This window comes from Sapajus apella, unplaced genomic scaffold (genome assembly GCF_009761245.1).
Source record: "Sapajus apella isolate SASKATOON/1434 unplaced genomic scaffold, GSC_monkey_1.0 scaffold6, whole genome shotgun sequence".
In the NCBI taxonomy this organism is placed as follows: domain Eukaryota; kingdom Metazoa; phylum Chordata; class Mammalia; order Primates; family Cebidae; genus Sapajus; species Sapajus apella.
This window is the reverse complement of record NW_022436946.1, coordinates 48684815-48706456: the sequence shown is the minus strand read 5'-3', so window position 1 is coordinate 48706456 and position 21642 is coordinate 48684815. Positions and strand designations below refer to the sequence as shown.

The window sequence follows — 21642 nt, the reverse complement described above, 5'->3', positions numbered from 1 at the left end:
TTCCTAGGCAAGAAATTAAGAAAACAATGCGATATCTACAAATCTATTTGTCAGTGTAAGTCCTGTGATTCTTCATTTAGAACGAACCCTCATTAAGCTAATACAGACTGAGACAAAATCTAGTGTAAGTTGAGGGTTCCTTGGGCTAAACAGTATGGGAGAAAAAGATATTCTTGCTGTGGAATTTTATGGAGTAGACCAAACCAAATCTATATAAATATTGCATTATATAGCTTTCCTTACAAGTATTTTCAGATGATTGTACTTATTCAGCTATTGACAGGAGAATTGAATTTAACAAAAATATACCAAGAGATCAGCATAAGTGGTTTTATATAGTGTAATGCCAGAAAGAAACATGCCCCTGACAGGATGGGAACAGACCTTTTGTGATCAATGCCTTTTCAAAGAGAAGACTGAAGCAAAAGGGATGATGATTTAATTCCCCTGGGGTTGTATAGATTTTTTTGTGCTTTTTTAGTGGAGTAAATGGGGGTACAGAATGTAATAGGCATATAGTTTTCACAAATTTCCTTTACAGTGTGTATCTAGTTTTAACTTGAGTTACTTTGTACCTCCCACCTCAGTCAGTGCCTTCCACTTCCGTGTGTTTGTGTGTGTGTGTGTGTGTGTGTGTGTGTGTGTGACTTGAGAGAAAGTATAGTAGGATGGTTTCAGGGCCCATACTCAGATGCTAGACTGCATACTATCATTTTGGACAAGTTGGTTAATTTTTAAAATGGGATGTTATTAATATCCAAATGAGTGGTTGTTATGAGGATTAAATGAGTTTATTAATTTAAAGGTCTTAATGTCTAGCACATAAAAACTGCTCAAAGGTGTTAGCTGTTATTATACATGTTCCCAAGACAGAAAAGTATGCTTATCTTATGAGATTAGGTAAATATGAAAAGCTTATATTCTTAAATCTAACAGACACTAATTTAAGAGGCATGCCCAAATTTATTAATCATTATTTTGCTGCCTGTGCTAACAGTCTCTCCCCCAGAGAAATCCTACTTTTATGAATCTTTGGCTTAGGAACTGATATAAATCTCATTCTTAAGTATCTAAAAAAATTCTTTATATTTTGTGTTATTCTATCAGAAATACATTTTTAATTTCTTAAAAATTTTTTTTTTGGTACCTGCCTCATATATTTTAGTTCTCTATTCTTTTCTACAGAGCAAACAATAGAAAACTGATTATTACATGATCCAGCTATCCTTCCATCTGTTAATCAATTCATTAATAAATATTTTTGAACTTATTAAAGTGTATATGGCACTATGCAGGTCACAAAATTTACACACTAGCTTCTTGGAGGGGAAAAAACTGAGAAACTGAAAACCTGTAAATGGGATATTGAAGCTTGTTAAGAATGATAAAGCAACAGGAGAGGAAGGAAAAAAGCTACTAAGTGAACTACCACAGAATCAATGAATTTGTAAGAGAAGGACTTTAAAGACAGAATGGTCCAATCGTTCTCAACTTTTTAAAAAAGCACCAACACACCTGAAGGATAAGATAACAATCAGAACATATGTATATCCTAACTAATATATTAACAAAATTTTGTGGTAAATTATTACACTTAAAATCAACAAACTGAAAAAAAAGTCAGAAGGGTACAGTATGTAGAAGGAAAGGTGGATAAGACACTCTTAATGGCAAAAAAGGACAAATGAACACAGGATAGTTTTTTTTTTTTTTTTTTTTTACCATCTGATGTATCTGTTGTCGTTTTTTGGAAAGGGTATTTGTGAGGATGAGAGAAACAGCTGTCGTGACATTAATTCTAAAAATTAATTATGTGAATGCTTATGAAATAAACTTCAATAACATCACAGATAAGTATTCAACAGAAACCATCCAAAGAGTAATAAGAAAAGCTTTCAATCATAATTCAAAGAGGCTATCATATTTAAGGCTAGGGTGATCACTTGCCTTGCTCAGGACAGTCCAGTCTACATCTACTATCCTGGCTTAAATATTAATAGGGCCTCATTTCACACTCAGAAAGATTCAAATTTGAATGATAAATTATATAGTTACCTTATCTATGGACATCTTAGTCTAGACATGTTGCTTTGTAGTGACCTTGTTTGACAGAGGAAAGGGCTTTATAAATGGTTTCTGTTAAATTTCCAGACAAATTATATGACAAAACTTTAAGTCCTAAATTAAAAGAGAAGATATGAAATATATGAAAAACTCACACTTAGAATTGAAAGCAATTCTTCAGTACTGCATTCAGGCTTTAAACGGTCCTTGAACATTTTAACTGTTTGATGCTTCAAATAGTAATAGGAGGCAATTCGGCCATAAGTCAGAGGTTCAATGCTGCGATTATCCTATTTCAAAAGGAAGATAAAATAACAAATGAAGAGTACAATGAAAGTACATATCTTTATAAAATTAATAATTCAGACAAGTGCTTTTGAAATAATTTTGTTAAAAATTTTGATAGTACTAGAAGCAAAAGAACTACTGTTAAAAAGTTGGGCAATGTTTTCAATTAGAATGCATATCACTAAGTTGTACCTCTCCAATTTCAATACAGTAGGAATGTTCCAATTCAATCAGGGACTTCTCAATCAGATGGGACAGAAACTTGTTCACAGAATCATGGCTCACATCACCCAAATTGTAGTAGCTAGAAAAAAAGCAAGGTTATTATCATTTGTTTCAAGATATTTTCTACTAAAACTATCACCTAATTTTCACATAATATATATAAATATATTCCACTTTTATTATAAAACCTATCCTCAGTAACTTCACAAAACTCATGGAACTATTGCTCTTGGGTGGTAGAAAGTTCTTTGAAACAATTTAGTCAATTATTATTCCCATAGTGCTTAGGGAATAAATGTTATCGTAATGACTAGAAGAGACATCATCAGGGTAAAAATAAAGTATTCTAACTAAGCTTCAATATAGGGAAAATACATAGGTTCAGCTCTGTATATTTTCCAAGCCAAAGGTCTAAGGACATACAATTTACCTGAAAGTGCCTCACTGCAAATTTGAGAAGTTCTTGGCAAAACCCTATGGCCACTAGGATCTGTGCCTGGAAACACACCCGAAGAACATGGGATTACAATCTTAGTGGTGCCCTAATTCCTACTAGGTGAATCCTGTATCATAGTCAGCATGGATAATTTATATGCCCTATCTCCCTTTTCTCCATCCACATCAAAGAATGGGAGTGGAAAGTGGTATTAGAGAACAGGTTCTCATCTCTAAGACCCCATCATGATGGTTTTACATCTGTACAGAACTAGGAAGGGAACAGTCATAGTCGGGGAAAAGAGGGCTATTTTAAATGGAAGAGGACTAAAGAAAACCACAATTTGAGAGCAATGGAGAACACTATCTAGATGACAATTTTTGTGATATTTTTCATTCTTCGAAGGAAGAGACTCAAGGTTAGTAAATTATAAAAAATTATTTAAAAATACACAAGGCAGGGCTAATAATGTCAGGATATATTTTCATTAGAAGAAAAGTTAGTGCAAATAGCTAGGTACACCCAAATATGAGAGGCTCCATTAAATAAGAATTACAGTAAGAGACTACTGGAATTTATTTGGAAAAGTAATTTCCATTATAAAGGAATAGCTGTTTTAATTTTGATCTATTTAAAAATTATTGCTTTTTCTAGAAAAGCTCTTGGTATGGACCGAAATAAAGCAATATTTATCAACTAAGAGATAAATAAGTACTGAACCTAGTGCTGTCATTAATTTAAACAAAATGTTCAAATTTATGTCTAACCAAGCATATATGGAAGTGAAAAACCAGAATTATTAGCCATTAGAAAATATTTCTTTTATTTTGAAAAATGACGAAGGAGGAGTATTTAGTTAGAATAATGTCTTCTGCTTTAGAGGTGAAAACAAAAATTCCAGACATTCAAGCCATATAAGATACAAATATCCAGTCATTTCAAATTTTAAAAATATTTTTACTCTTTCATTGTTTTCCAAGAAGTGGAATTCATCAAACTTTTTGCAACGTAAGTGCTTACTTTGTATTTCACATTCTTTTGGCTTGCTAAGCCTATAAATTTTCCAATATTATTTTTAGCTGTCAGGACTAATACATAGCTGATAGAGTTATTCTTAAATTGAAAACACTAGTAAAAATGTGCCCAGGATACTGTATAAGCAGTACCATTTGTAGAGCAAGAATCAAACTCTTCTTCTTTTTATAAACCAAATTTGTCTGCCTTGATTTTGGAATAAACAATTCTTTATGCAACTGACATTACAAAAAAAACACACTTGGAAAATATTGTGAAGGAGAAAAAATAAAATAAAATTCCACTTTTATCTATAAATTTACTAGGTCATTTGAAAACTAACTAATGGATGCTGTTACTGAGTATTATAAGCCATTGTCTTACAATATAACTAGGATGTCAACTTTATCATTTTACGCTTTACTAAATAAATTTGGTACACTTACAAATAATATTTAAAACTATCAATGGAAAAAGCTATCTGTGAAAAATTACAGGTTCTACTTAATATTTATTTTATTTACTGTATTTGCTTCATTTTGTTTACTGTATTTACAAGGTATATTTCAATGGATTAATATCCCTTCTAAACTTTATTTAAGTCTATTGGGACTTCTTAAAGATGAATTTGTGGTTTTCATCCAGACAAAATACAGTCAAGGTAAATATTTCTTAAACATTTAAAGTAAGTTGCCATAAAGAAAAAAAAAATCAACCTAAATGATGTTTCTGAGACTATAATAAATTATTTGATGACTACACTAAAACATCATTCATAATCTAACTGGCTAAAAGTTCACACTTCTTTGTGCAGAAAACATAAATATTTCACTGTTATTTATTCTTAATACAGTTTTTGTTTTTTTCTGAATGTGGCTAACAACATTCTTATTGACTTGCATAACAGAAGAAATACAAAATTCAATTCAAGTAAATTGAACTTCACTGATGTTTACCAAATACTGTTCTTTGTTAATATTTGGACTGAGGTTCTAAGTCCATTTAAAATATTTTCAAATCCTTATAAAAGTAAGATATTGTTATATCTTAATTAGATATACAATTTGCAAGACATTGTAAAATAATTAAACTAAATATAAATGAAGTTTTTTGGGTTAATAAAATTTTGGGAGTTAATATATTTTGACATTTTTCTGTGAATAAGTGATAGAGTTCAGATTTATATGATCTCTATTAGTAGCATAATAAAGCCTTTACTTACAAGGTGAATGTTTTTTAGCTACTGTGCAACTTTTAGCCTGAATAATTATAAGCATTTAACTTAAAACATTATATATCATTAATTTTAATAATCACTTTACTAATTTGAAAAAGCATGCAACAGTTAAGAAAAAGGTCTGTTTTCAGGTTGCACTCTCTGCAGTACAAATTTATAATTTACTGGTTATTTAAACACAAACATTTCACAACTGTTTAATTACGGGTAAAGGATAAAATGCAGTTTCATGCTCACTGCATTGAATCATCAAGCCATTATCTTCTCTTTGCCATAAACAGACAGCCTACCTTTTTGTCAGCATGCTATTTCATTTATTTCACAGAGAAACCCAGTTTCACAATAATTGACTTGTCAGAAGCGCTAATTTATGAGACTGAGCTCTGTAAGATTTCTCTATATTGGACTCAACCTGCACACAAGCAGGGTTGAATATTTACAATGCTGTTAACAGGTGCTGAGTTGTTTAATGATTCTAATAGCCAGAAGCGTACTGAGAAAGCCAGCGGGATCACAATTACAGGCTGTTTGAACACAACAATTACTAGTCCCATGAGAGGTGTGAAAGTCAAAGGCAGTTTGATACTGACAGCATCTAGCACATGGGCTACACAAGCTAACTTCTATTAGCAGTCCATTGGGAAAAAGTAATAACAAACCTCTCCCTATCATAAAAATTTACAAAGTTCATAAAATCAAAAACTAAAAAACCTTTAAAAAATTATCTTTAAAAGATCTTATCAAAGGACAAACAAGAATACTACATATCAAATCTCAAGTTATTTTTTTCCAACCTTAATATTGATGAAACTTCACCAGTTGAGAATGAAAGAGGTTTTATATTAATGTAAAACATAAAGTTACACCAAACGGTTTGGATTTAATGTGAATAGTGGCAGCCATTTCCTGTTTGGTTTATGTAAACCTGGCCAGATCTCTTGCTGGGAAATTTTTCATCAGTATTGAAATGCTGCTGCTATAACTGTCAGTAGTGGAAAGTCATTTGTTACAGCACCAAGCTTTTTTATGTTCAGATTATGCAGCAATAATAATGACACAAATAACAAAAGTGGTTGCAGGAACAGCTGAAACTACCACAACATTTTTGCCCCAGATATATTTAAAAGCTTTCTCAGGGGAAAACAGAGTAAAACTGAACATACAAATTGAATCCAGAACTCAATTTGGAATATATTATATTTTATGAAAGCACCAGTACATGCATTTATATTAATTTGAACAAACTAATGTGTGTATATGTTATATATATATATGTGTGTGTGTGTCTGTGTCCACATATATAAACATAATTATATTTATATACATATGTATTTGCATATATACATAATACACACACATACACACTCAAGAATATAAATAGACATATAGTGACCAACTCAGGAACAGTGGTTGAAATATTTGTCAACATAAGTTTTACTTTTGGTGTGCTGTGGTGAGGTCTTTATAGCAGTATGATTAACTAAAGGGACCTGGAATATGAGGTCTTCTTTACCTATATATGACTATGTTATAAAAATGGTCTTTCTTTTCTATTGCTAAATAAACTTCAGTCTTTTTGTTACATACACATGCAGATGAACAAGCTCGTATACATATTCTTCCTTCCCAAGAAAAGCGAAATCTCAATTTATGGTACTGTATGATAACGAATATTAAGGAAAAATAAAAACCACACGTAAGTTCTTTATTTGAGATAATTACTTTAGCATTTTAAAAACTTTTATCATATCTAAAAATAAGTGGGAAAAATTTAACAGTTTCCTGTGCCTTGATTTGCTTCCAGCTTTTGGGAAAGATGATTTTAACACAGACACTAATAAAAAGATACAAGCAAGGGCCAGTCACAAGAACGTGGAGAAAAGGAACCCTTGTACATTGTTGCTGAAAATGTACATTATTAGTACAGCCTCTTTGGAAAGCAGTATGGAAGTTTCTCAAAATCTAAAAATAGATCTAGCATATGATCCAGCAGTCCCTATTCTGGGTATATACACAAAGGAATTGAAATCAGTATGTTGAAGAGACATCTGTACTCCTACATTCACTGCAGCATTATTTATAATAGTCAAAATAGAGAAACAATATAAGTGCCCAACAATGGATGAATGGACTTGAAAAATGTGGTATATATACACAATGGAATACTTAAAAAAGAAGGAAATTCTATATTAGCAACAACATGACTAGACTCTAGAGGGGGAGGAATCTGGAGAGCATTATGCCTAGTGAAATAAGGTAGGTATGGAAAGATAAACACTGTATGATCTCACTTATATGTGGAATCTAAAATAAAGTCAACCTCATAGAAGTAGAGGGTAGAATGTCAGTTACCAGGGGTCACAGGGGTTTGGAAGGCCATTCAAGCAAAGGGGGAATTGATCAAAAGGCATAAAGTTTTGGTTAGACAGCAGGAATAAGTTCTGGTGATGCACTACTGCACAGCATGGTGACTATCATTAATAATAATGTATTGTGTATTTCAAAATTACTAAGAAAAGTAGATTTAATATGTTCTTGCTACAAAGAAATGATAAGCATGCGAGGTGATGGATATGTTAATTAGCCTGATTTGTTCCTTTCACAGTATATACATGTTTTTAAACAGTACATTGTATGCCATAATAATATAATTATTTATCAGCTAAAATTTTTTAAAAGAAAATTTATATTCACACAAAATCTCACAAATATTTACAGCAACTTTATTTAAAAAAAGAGTCAATCAAAAAGGAAGATGGCAGAGCTTGACTACATTTAAGTAAAATATATAAATTGTTAAAATTTACTTATGCACATATTTCCATTTTTATCTAGACGTGAAGGTGTAGATGTTAAAACTGACAATTTGTTTTGTGGGTGGCCATCAAACAAAGTGTCATTTGAATGAGTATGGCAGAGTGTCCATACAAAAAACCCATTGTTCAGCATAGCACCGAAAAGAGAAGTGGACAGGGAATGTGGACCTGACAACGAGCACAGAGATGGAGAATGTGGTGGAATCACAGTGTTGTCATTGTCACTTACGAGCTATGCTATTGGGAACAAGTTGCTTAATTTCCCTGTGCTTCAGTTCCTTTATTTACAAAATGGGTATCATAACAGTACTAAATGAGTTAAGCTCTTGAAATAGCATTTCAAATGCAGTAGACAATAAATATTACCAATGTAGATTTTTGTTTCCAACTTTATTAATTCCAATTTTTATTTTTATAAATTTCTGTCCTATATTTATGTTTTGCTATTGTTCTGCATCTAGTTTCTTAAGAAAAATGCTTATTTTATTTTTAAGCATTCATATTTTCTATTATGTCTCTAAAGATATAAATATTCCTTAGAATTCTGCTTTGATGGTGGACAGATCCAAGATGGCCGATTAGGAGCAGCTCAGGATTGCAGCTCCAGCGAAAGTGCGGAGGATGACTGGACACCGCATTTCCAGAGGGATTTTTATTGCCCACAGACCAGGATATTCCCAGGCAGAGGAGCCCCATGGGTCACCAGTGTGGCTGTTTCGGCTGGCGCCCCAGTGTGGCTGTTTTGGCCAGTGCGCGTGTTTTGGCCGGTACTCCGGTGTGGCGGTTCTCTGTACAAAATACACAGGTCCGGGCACAATTTTAGCTGGTGATTGGAGTTCTGGGAAGGCAGAGTCGCCCATTCAACTGATAAAAAAGGAGACTGAAACAGGGAACCAGGTCAGGAGATTCCCAGGCAAAAAAGCACCACGAATCTCAGCACAGCTGTTTCAGCCAGCATAGTGGGTCACCCCATGGGAAATCACACAGATCCCAGCACCTTTTCAACAGGCTACTGGAACACTTGGGAGACAGCTGACCATTCAACTTAAAAAAAAAAAATGCTCTGAGGCAGGGAGCCAGATGATCAGGCTCGGCTGGTTCCACCCCCACAAAAGTACAGCAATCTCAAGCGCTCTGGATTGAGAGTTTCACAACAAGCACAGCTGAACCTGGGACGGTCCAGCTCTGTGGGGGAAGGGCGTCCGCCATTACCGAGGCACGCCACCACTACAGAGGTAGTCTGCCATTGCTGAGACAGCCTGCCATTGCTGAGGCAGCCCGCCATTACAGAGAGAGTCTGCCATTACAAAGGTGGGCAGCCATTGCTGAGGCAGTTCTAACTATACACGTATAAACAGGACTGCAGGGAAGTTCACACTGCAGCTGGGTGGAGCCCACAGCAGCTCAGCAAAGCTTCTGCAGGCAGAGAGTGACTAGGCTGTCTCCTCGCTGGGCAGGGCAGCACTGAAAAAAGGGAGCAGCACAACAGAAACTCATAAATAAAGCCCTAACTCCTGGGGACAGAGCACCTGGGGGAAAAAAAAAAAGAGGGTTTATGAGTTCTGCTGCAGCAGACTTAAATGTACCTGCCCAGCAGCTCTGAATGAACAACAGAGCTGATAACTCAGCAACTTGAGCTCGTATAAAGGACAGACTGTCTCCTCAAGCAGCTCCCTGATACCCATATATCCAAAGAGTCACCTCATAAAGGAGAGCTCAGATTGACATCAGGCAGGTATCCTTCAGGGACAGAGATAGCAGAAGGAGAAACTGGCAGCAACCCTTACTGTTCTGCATCCACTGCAGGTGATCCCCAGGCAAGCAGGGCCTGGAGTGGACCTCATCAGCCCTACAGCAGAGGGGCCAGACAGTTAGAAGGAAAACTAAGAAACAGAAATAACTTCATCATCAACAAACTGGACGTCTACTCAGAGACCAAATCTGAAAGTCAACAACTACAAAGATGACAGGTGGATAAATACACAAAGATGGGAAGAAACCAGTGCAAAAAGAATGAAAATACTCCAAACGAGAACATCTTTCCTCCTACAAGTGATCACAACTCCTCACCAGCAAAGGAACAAGGCTGGATGGAGAAGGTGTGTGATGAATTGACAGAATCAGGCTTCAGAAGTGGGTAATAAGAATCTTCTGTGAGCTAAAAGAACATGTTCTAACCCAATGCAAGGAAACTAAGAACCTTGAAAAAAGATTTGACGAAATGCTGACGAGGGTAAACAACTTAGAGAGGAATATAAGTGAATTGATGGAGCTGAAAAACACAACACGAGAACTTTGCGAAGCATACACAAGTTTCAACAGCCGCACTGACCAAGCAGACGAAAGGATATCAGAGGTCGAAGATCGACTCAATGAAATAAAACGACAAGACAAGATTAGAGAAAAAAGGGTAAAAAGGAACGAACAAAGTCTCCAAGAAATATGGGACTATGTGAAAAGACCTAATCTACGTTTGATAGGTGTACCTGAATGTGACAGACAGACTGAATCCAAGCTGCAAAATACTTTTCAGGATATTATTCAGGAAAACTTCCCCAACCGAACAAGGCAGGCCAATATTCAAGTACTGGAAATACAGAGAACACCACAAAGATATTCCTTAAGAAGAGCAACCACAAGGCACATAATCTCAGATTCAACAGGGTTGAAATGAAGGAGAAAATGCTAAGGGCAGCCAGAGAGAAAGGTCAGGTTACCCACAAAGGGATGCCCATCAGACTCACAAAAGATCTTTCAGCAGAAACCCTACAAGCCAGAAGAGAGTGGGGGCCAATATTCAACATCCTTAAAGAAAAGAATTTTCAACCCAGAATTTCATATCCAGCCAAACTATGCTTCATAAGTGAAGGAAAAATAAAATCCTTTATGAACAAGCAAGTACTCAGAGATTTCATTACCACCAGGCCAGCTTTACAAGAGCTCCTGAAAGAGGCACTAAACATAGAAAGGAACAACCAGTAACAAATACTCCAAAAACATACCAAAAGGTAAAGAGCATCAACACAATGAAGAAACTGCATCAACTAACAGGCAAAACAGCCAGGCAGCATCAAAATGGCAGGATCAAATCACACATAACAATAATAACCCTAAATGTAAATGGACTAAATGACCCAATCAAAAGGCACAGACTGGCAAATTGGATAAAAAGCCAAAACCCATAGGCATGCTGTATCCAGTAAAGCCATCTCACATGCCAGGATACACAAAGGCTCAAATAAAGGGATGGAGGAAGATTTACCAAGCAAATGGAGAGCAAAAACAGGCAGGAGTTGCAATGCTCATCTCAGACAAAATAGACTTTAAAACAACAAAGATCAAAAGAGACAAAGAAAGACATTACATAATGGTAAAAGGATCAATGCAACAAGAAGAGCTAACGATCCTAGATATATATGCACCCAAATACAGGAGCACCCAGATACATAAAGCAAGTTCTTAATGACTTACAAAGAGACTTAGACTCCCACACAATAATAGTGGGAGACTTTAACACCCCATTGTCAACATCAGACAGATCAACCAGACAGAAAATTAACAAGGATATCCGGCGCTTGAACTCAGACCTGGACCAAGCAAACCTAATACACATTTACAGAACTCTCCACCCTAAATCCACAGAATATACATTCTTCTCGGCACCACATCACATCTACTCTAAAATTGACCACATAATCGGGAGTAAATCACTCTTCAGCAAATGCAAAAGAACAGAAATCATAACAAACAGTCTCTCAGACCACAGTGCAATCTAGTTAGAACTCAGAATGCAGAAACTAACTCAGAACTGCACAGCTTCATGGAAACTGAACAAGTGGCTCTTGAATGTTGACTGTATAAACAATGAAATGTAGGCAGAAATAAAGATGTTCTTCAAAACCAACGAGAATGAAGACACAACATACCAGAATCTCTGGGACATGTTTAAAGCAGTGTCAAGAAGAAAATATATAGCAATAAATGCCCAAATGAGAAGCAAGGAAAGATCTAAAATCGACACCCTATCATCAAAATTGAAAGAGCTAGAGGAGCAAGATCAAAAAAACTCAAAACCTAGCAGAAGACAAGAAATAACTAAGATCAGAGCAGAACTGAAGGAGGTAGGGACACAAAAACCCTTCAAAAAATCAATAAATCCAGGAGCTGGTTTTTTGAAAAGATCAACAAAATAGACCACTAGCCAGATTAATAATAAAGAAAAGAGAAAATAATCAAATAGATGCTATAAAAAATGATAAAGGGGATATCACCACAGATTCCACAGAAATACAAACCATCATCAGAGATTATTACAAACATCTCTATGCACATAAACTAGTAAGCCTGGAAGAAATGGATAAATTCCTGGATACTTGCATCCTCCCAAGCCTAAACCAGGAAGAAGCCAAAACCCTGAATAGAACAATAATAAGGTCTGAAGTTGAGGCAGCAATTAAGAGCCTACCACCCTAAAAAAGCCCAGGTCCAGAGGGATTCACAGCCAGATTCTACCAGACATACAAAGAAGAGCTGGTATGAAACTAAACCATTACTTATGAAACTATTCCAAATAATCCAAAAAGAGGGAATCCTTCCCAAATCATTTTATGAGACCAACATCATCATGATACCAAAACCTGGGAGAGCCTCAGCAAGAAAAGAAAACTTCAGGCCAATATCCATGATGAACATAGATGGAAAAATCTTCAATAAAATACTGGCAAACCGATTGCAACAGCACATCAAAAAGCTTATCCATCACAATCAAGTAGGCTTCATCCCGGGGATGCAAGGCTGGTTCAACGAATGTAAGTCTATAAACGTAATTCACCACATAAACAGAACCAAAGACAAAAACCACATGATTATCTCAATTGATGCAGAGAAGGCCTTTGACAAAATTCAACAGCCCTTTATGGTAAAAACCCTCAATAAGCTAGGTATTGATGGAACGTATCTCAAAATAATAAAAGCTATTTACGACAAACCAACAGCTAATATCATACTGAATGGGCAAAAACTGGAAGCATTCCCTTTGAAATCTGGCACGAGGCAAGGATGCCCTCTTTCACCACTCCTATTCAATATAGTATTGGAAGTTCTAGCCAGAGCAATCAGGCAAGAAAAAGAAATAAAGGGTATTCAAATAGGAAAGGAAGAAGTCAAATTGTCTCTATTTGCAGATGACATGATTGTATATCTAGAAGACCCCACGGCCTCAGCCCAAAATCTCCTGAAACTGATAAGCAAGTTCAGCAAAGTCTCAGGATACAAAATCAATGTGCAAAAATCACAAGCATTCCTATACACCAATAACAGACTTAAAGAGAGCCACATCAAGATAGAACTGCCATTCACAATTGCTACAAAGAGAATAAAATACCCGGGAATACAACTAACAAAGGATGTAAAGGACCTCTTCAAGGAGAACTACAAACCACTGCTCAACGAAATAAGAGAGGACCACAAACAGATGGAGATACATTCCATGTTCATGTTAGGAAGAATCAATATTGTGAAAATGGCCATACCACCCAATGTAATTTACAGATTCAACACTATCTCCATCAAGCTACCAATGACCTTCTTCACAGAACTGGAAAAAACCAACTTAAACTTCATATGGAACCAAAAGAGAGCCTGCATAGCCAAGTCAATTCTAAGCAAAAGAAAAAAAAAAAAAAAACAAAGCAGGAGGCATCACACTACTGGACTTCAAACTATATTACAAGGCTACAGTAATCAAGACAGTATGGTACTGGTACCAAAACAGAGATATAGACCAATGGAAGAGAACAGAGGCCTTGGAGGCAACACCACACATCTACAACCATCCGATCTTTGACAAACCTGACAAAAAACAGCAATGGGGAAAGGATTCCCTGTTCAATAAATGGTGTTGGGAAAGCTGGCTAGCCATGTGCAGAAGGAAGAAGCTGGACCCCTTCCTGACACCTTACACTAAAATTAACTCCAGATGGATTAAAGACTTAAACATAAGACCTAAAACCATAAAACCCCTTGAAGCAAACCTGGGCAAAACCATTCAGGACATAGGCGTAGGCAAGGACTTCATGACCAAAGCACCAAAAGCACTGGCAACAAAAGCCAAAATAGACAAATGGGACCTAATCAAACTCCACAGCTTCTGCACAGCAAAAGAAACAGTCGTTAGAGTGAATCGGCAACCAACAGAATGGGAAAAAATTTTTGCTATCTACCCATCTGACAAAGCGCTGATATCCAGAATCTACAAAGAGAACTAAAACAGATTTACAAAAAAAAAACAGGCCCATTCAAAAGTGGGCAAAGGACATGAACAGACACTTTACAAAAGACATACATGAGGCCAATAAACATATGAAAATATGCTCATCATCACTGGTCATTAGAGAAATGCAAATCAAAACTACATTGAGATACCACCTCACGCCAGTTAGAATGGTGATCATTAAAAAATCTGGAGAGAACAGATGCTGGAGAGGATGTGGAGAAATAGAACATTTTTACACTGTCGGCGGGAGTGTAAATTAGTTCAACTGTTGTGGAAGACAGTGTGGCGATTCCTCAAGGACCTAGAAATAGAAATTACATTTGACCCAGCAATCCCATTACTGGGTATATATCCAAAGGATTATAAATCTTTCTCTTATAAGGACACATGCACATGAATGTTCATTGCAGCACTGTTTACAGTAGCAAAGACCTGGAACAAACCCAAATGCCCATCTATGATAGACTGGACAGGGAAAATGTGGCACATATACACCATGGAATATTATGTAGCCAAGAAAAACGATGAGTTCGTGTCCTTTGTAGGGACATGGATGAACCTGGAAACCATCATTCTCAGCAAACTGACACAAGACAGAAAATCAATCACCACATGTTCTCACTCATAGGTGGGTGTTGAACAATGAGAACACATGGACACAGGGAGGGTTGCATCACACACTGGGGTCTGTTGGGGGAAAATAGGGGAGGGACAGTGGGGGGTGGGGAGCTGGGGAGAGATAGCATGGGGAGAAATGCCAGATATAGGTGATGGGAAGAAGGCAGCAAATCACACTGCCATGTGTGTACCTATGCAACAATCCTGCATGTTCTTCACATGTACCCCCAAACCTTTTTAAAATGCAATAATAAAAAAATTGTGCTTTGATTTAAATTCATTGTTATTAATTTTTATTTTTGTATAATCCTAGTCTATACCTTTTGTTTTGATTTCGTCTTTCACTAGAATAAAAGTTTTATAATCCCAAGCAGTTTATTTTTTTCTTGCCATCACTTTTATTTTTATTTCTGGTTTTATTATATTATACAAGGAGAATGCAGCCTTATGACCTCTACATTTGTAATAAGTTGAGATGTTCTTTGTGGTCTACTTCAGGGTAAATTTTTCAAAACAAATTTTCCATTAGCGTTTGTAAGTACTGATATTTTGCTAGGGGAATATGTACAAAGATACTATAGACACAAATTCAAGGATATTATTATTCAAATCCTCTTTTTTATGAAATACTTATCTTTTTGATGTATTAAAGTCTTTCAACGTGACTAATTAGTTGGGCTGTAATTTTAATTGAATTTCTATCCATTTTTGCTTTACATATGTGATGTTATTTTTAGTTATCTAAACATCTGTAGACTACTACAACTTTCTAATGATTGTGTTTGTTACCAATATAATCCATTCTTCTTTGTCCTTGGTATTTTTTTGCCTCAAATTTGGTTTTGTATTTTAACTCTGCAGCTGCTGCTTTCTCTTTGTTATCATTCTCCTTTCCACTTTCTTTCAATCCTTAATTTTCAACTTTTCTATATCAATCATGTTTGAATTGATTAAAAAAATGAATCTGAGAATTTCTGTTTTACAAAAGGGAAGTTTAAATCATTTACGGTATTTATCACTATCGTTGACCTGACTAATGGCATAAATAGATCTGGTCTGTCCCCTGTTCCAAACCCTGCAATGGTTCCTGTTTCATCGAGAATGAAAGTCAAAATTCTTACCATAGTTTCTAAGACTGCCCATGACCTGTATCACCACTGGCCCTCCACATATCCAATCTCATCTCCTGCTATTTTCCTCCTTTCACTTATTCTACTTCAGCCATGTCTTCTCCTTGTCTCCTGAATACACCAGGCACATCTGCCTTCGAACTTCTCTTGTTCCCTTGGCCTGAAATGTTAATCTCTAGAATGTGGTCAACTTTCTTACCTCTTTCAAGTTTTGGCTGAAATATCAGCACTCTTAATAAGGCCCACCCTCACTTTCTTTTTAATACAGTATTGTAATCTCCCATCTTCCCCAGGCCACCTCCTGGCTCTCTCAATCTTCCTTATCCTGTTTTCCTTTTAAACATCTATTACCTTTTAATAATATTTAAAATTACTGTCTCTGCTGAAAGAACATGAGTGACAGGACACCAAAAGTTTTTGTTTGGCTTACTAATACATCTCAAAGTGGCTAGAGTGGTGCCTGGAACATAGTAGGTCCTCAATAAATGTTTACAGAATTTAGAAATAAAATAATTAATTTTTAAATGCTTATACTTTATAATTTTAGGGAAATTTTATTATTTTTGAGGCTAGAAGTCATTACTTACGTTACTACTACTGTCCATCAGAAACTAATAGTTACTAATCATAGCTTTTTCCGAAAAACAAATTATTGGTGTATCTATTCTGGATTTATGAACTTACATGGCAACAGCTTGGGTATAGGATTGTATGTCAGAATAACAATGACAGCCCAGCCAGGTATCTCAACATATGTATAGGTGGCTACTGAAGGAACTAGCATATAAAATATGAATGGTCAAGAGTGGATAAACTATTACTTCTGAAAATCAATTGAAGCTACATTTATCAATATTGACTGGACTCTTAAGGCTGTTAAGACTTGGCAGGCTATAAGGGCTAAGGAGGGTACTGCAGGCAAGAAGAAGAGTGACAGCAAAAGCACAAAAGTGAGAAGGACCTCTTACGTAGGTGGTGTCGGTTAGTAATTCCTTCCATCTACATTTGTCCCTTTGGTGGTGGTGGGGGGAGATACTCAATCCTCTCTTCGGGGCAGCAAGATGGGAAGGAAAGCTGCCACAACTACTAAGAGCTTTTAGTCAATGCATGAAGACAATTTACCCTTTTGACATTTAGTCCTCAAATTTCCTACAGGTAAAGAGGTGTGAACTAAAGAATACTTATTTATTTACATGGACTACATTGACTACAACCATATGGGAGCAGGAGACATCTTAAATTGCTAATACCCAAGGAGTTCCCTGGATCAGAGGCTCACTATAATTTTTAAAATTTATAACCCTCTCAAGGTTTCATCTCATGTCTACTGTGATAAGTCTTCCCAAGCTTCCTATTCTGTCTTTCATTCCTACTATTTATTACAGTTTCATGTGGGTTTTCTCACCATAATATTATAAAATAGAAGGCAGTTTGCAACCAGAGCAATTGGGAGTCCTACCTACCGAGCTCCCTGACTGTGGGACCCCTGTTCTGACCGATGTCTCCAACTGTGCTCCTGGCTCATTGCACTCTCATGGTTGAAAAAAATGTAAATCCTAAACAGTTTATAACTCATTATCTTAATTTGAAGATTTACTGCATTCTATATCTACTAACTAAACCTCATCTAGTTCCCACCTCCTTTATAATATATTTAATTTCTGATCAATACTATCTGACAATTTATAAAGTAGGCAAAATTGAAAGACAGACTAAAAACAGGTTAAGCAGTTAGAGAACTACGGAAGCAAAGGAAAGGGAAGATTGAGAAGCAAAGGAAAGGGAAGATTGAAAAGCAAATTTTAAGTCAAAGTAAACAGATGCAGTGATAATATTAACAAAAGTAAGAAAGAGTAAAGATTTTGATAGTTGTATGATTAATTCAGTTTTGGACATGTTAAAGTGAAATGATGGTGGGAAGTCCATGTGGCAACATTCAGAAGGCTGAAGAAATAAAACTGTAACTTGACAGAGAGCAGATTATAGCCACATATTTTAGGGTCTTTCACATAAAAGGTGATATTTTAAATATAGATAGGACCTGCAGAGAAGAATTTTTTAATATTATGTCCTGAGAAGAACATAATATCACTTCTGTGATATTCTTGCTGAATGGACATAATTTGAATAGAGTGATGAGGAAACCAGCAAAAGCCAAATTGAAGGACACTGTACAAAATAACTGGCCAGTTCTCTTCAAAAATGTCAAGCTTATGACAGACAAAGGAAGACTGAGAAAATATCACAGACTGGAGTGAACTAGACAGGGCAACTAAATGCAATGCAGGGTACTAAACTTGATCTTGGACAGAAAAGGGACATTAGTGGATCAATTGATGAAATCTGAATAAAGCCTGTAGTATTGTGCAAATGTTAATTTCCTGATTTTGATAATTATATATGGTCATGTAAGTTGTTAATATGGGGAAGCTGGGTGAAGGGTACACAGTGCTTTTTTGTTCTACTTTTTTTTGCATTTTTTTCATCTTGAAATCATTTTAAAATAGAAAGTTCAACAATTTAAAAAATTTTAAAAAGAAGAATACACAAAGGGCAATGTATGTGTGGATTCAGTAAAGAACTTCAATTTGCTAAAGAACTAAACTAGCCTCAGAGAATGTGCTAATTGGGCAAACTGAATAAAATGACAAGTTTCTTAGTCTCTAAACTATACTCTTTAGGATGGTACAGATCAGTAAAGCAACTGATCGAGAGTCCAAGACAACAGCTCACAAATCTACATTATGTTATTTATAATTAATACAGAATTAGAATGGCTTCAATTCATTTATTTAATTCTCAATATGACCCAGTGACGGAGGGAGGCTATTTATTACTTTCCAGATGAAGAATGTCTAGCTCAGAGAGGTAAAGTGACTCAGACTCACACCATTAGTGAAAGAGATTGAGGAAACAAGAATCAATGTGATGATTCCAAGTCCAAAGCTCTTTTCTGTCACATTAAATGCCTTGATTCTTATGTTACAGAAATGATAAATATATCTACAGTTGCATACCAACTCCCATCTACCCACATGCATATATGTAAACAGCTGTAGATTATGAGTCAGAAAACTTGACTTCGAAAGATCTGGCTTTATCAAGGAGTAGTAATGGGACCTAGAACAAGTGACTTTAAGCTTCCAGCTTCCATATCTTCAATATCAAACAAGAAGATTGGGCTAGAATAAATGTAAAGTCTATTCCACAATTCTAATCCTGTAATGTGTGTCTTTCCTGTGGTAATTCTGCAGTTCTGGATGGCTATATCACTAATTTTGCAGCCATGTTCTCAAATAATATTTAGTATCTAATCCAGACACCCTAATGGTAGATGGAACTGGGCAAAATATCACCATATACTCAAACTCCTTTCTAAGTAAGTGAAAATGCTGGCTGAATAAAAACTTCTTAAGATATTAGCAGGTAAGATTTAGTAAAAACATTTTCATCATGACTTCTCTAAGACTTTACAATGGTTTAATATTTTCTTTTACTTACATCTGGAATGTCCCTTAAAATTGACCCTTCCTGCATTTACTCTGCGTCTATTAAAATCCTCATAATCTATTCCCTATTATTCAATAGCTTCCTAACTGGTCTTCCTGCTGTAATGGTCTTTCCTTCCCAGTTCACTTCCTACTATAGTACAATAAATATTTAAACAAAACAAAACCGCATTTGGTAATGTTAATACATGTTTAAAAACTTCCAATAGCTCACCATAGCCTCAGGATCAGATATAAACTCCTTAGCACAGCATACAGGCCTTGTAGCCTCTGATTCTTGGCCCACTTTCTAGTCAAGACAATCTTGTTTCCCTTCTTAGGTTCTGGCTACATTAAACTTTTTTATATTCTCTAAATACTTACGACCTTTTAAAGCCCTGAGGATTTTTGCCCATATAATATTATTCTGCCTGAAGTGTCTTCTGCCTTTTCTACTCGTGTTCCTGATTCAAGATTTGGATGAAGCGTCACGTTTTCTGTGAAACTGTCACTCTCATTGGCTTAAATATCATTCTATTAGAGCATTTATAATTTTCATTGTAATGACTTATATGTGTTTTTCCCACACTAAAGATCAGCTGTTAGAACACAGGGAGTCATGTACTCATTTCCACATCCCAGTGTTTAGTTTACTATCTGACAAATAGTAAGTGCCAAATTAAGATCTAACACATTGTCTGGAGTGATACTCTATCATGCCTCAATTTTATTTTCTCTTGCAATATTCTTATTAACCTTTATAAATGTGCCACAATTTTTTTTCCACCTACAACTTCACAAGCCTCACTCTTTTCTGAATTCTAACTGCATCTACGTCAGTCACTATATATTTTAGCATATTTCTTAATGATTTCAGGCATCTCATGTCTCAGCTACAGAGCAAACTCCTCAGGATGGCCTAAGGTACTCAGAATAGGTTAAGTAACAAATGCATATAACTACTGAAATTCTAATATACTGTGATATCAGAGATATCATCCGATTCTCCAGACAAATTCATATACCTAGATATAAACTCCAAAGCTCTACCTTTTTTGTATGTACCTTAATTTGGAGTTTATTACTTTCAAATGCATCTTTTTTTCAGGGCAAAAGAGAAAGGTATATATATAACTGCCCTTGCACTTACCTGGGATTCATGATAAGACGTCGGAAAAAGTAAGTCCAGGTGATATAATCCATTGCATCTTGCTTAGATGTAATTGTACCCCCAGCAATCTCTGCATTTAAGTGGTCAGAGAGCACTCCTAATAAACTATACAGTGAACAAGACATGGGAAACATATATGATCATTAAACTAAAAATGGTTAAATTTATCTCACATCATCAAGATTCAGATTTTATGTTCTAAGATAAAAACAAATTTGTTTTATACAACTTAAATATTTAGTATATAATTTTGTATATTTTGTAAATAACTCATTCCAAATTATTTAGTGGGAATTTGGTTTCAATCTACTTTAACCATGAGTCTATAAATCACTTAGTATCATGAACTCAGGTAAACCCGTATTATTCACCAGCACATACATGTGTTCTCATTTTCTTTCAAAGAAGTATATTTTTCATTTAAACATGAATAAAAAGTGGGCTGTCAGAGAGAATGTCATAAAAGTACTGTAATGATATTCTTCCAGATTAAGTAAGATAACAGTAGTACTAATTTGTTGAAAGCAATCACTAGTGCCTGTCACATGGTATGTACTCAATAGATGACACCACTATCAATCATTTTTGGGAAATAAATTGCTAGATGAAAAATAAATACAAGCTGACAAAAAGAAAGTTAGTGACTTTCAGGAGTTGATGACAGCCAGGATAGGTGGGGTAAAAGCAGGCAACAGAAGAGATATCTTGCAGAGGAAGGAAGATCACAGGTACTTACTGGAGTAAGTATGGAGTAAGTACTGATGCAGATTAAAGGAGAGTTGACATGAAAGAGATGCTATTTAAAGTACATAAGTGAGCAAATATATTCCCTTCATTAATTTGTAACTATTAAAGTCCCTAGTCATATAAGACATTATGTA

The 21642-nt window shown here is 35.5% G+C and overlaps 1 protein-coding gene across 4 annotated transcripts in view; it reads right to left on the bottom strand.

Annotated features, from left to right (window-relative positions):
- The window catches only part of ASCC3 (activating signal cointegrator 1 complex subunit 3), a 361254-nt gene that overhangs the window by 99600 nt on the left and 240012 nt on the right, over positions 1 to 21642 (bottom strand). For 3 of the 4 annotated variants that reach the window (XM_032275177.1, XM_032275179.1, XM_032275178.1), the window contains exons 34-36: positions 20741 to 20866; positions 2545 to 2656; positions 2220 to 2354 (exon numbers count right to left, since the gene is read on the bottom strand). In XM_032275177.1, the coding sequence (XP_032131068.1) occupies positions 2220 to 2354; positions 2545 to 2656; positions 20741 to 20866 (373 nt within the window). Of the gene's footprint in view, positions 1 to 2219; positions 2355 to 2544; positions 2657 to 2736; positions 3074 to 20740; positions 20867 to 21642 lie in introns of those variants that run through there. The other variant, XM_032275180.1, reaches the window with a different exon arrangement.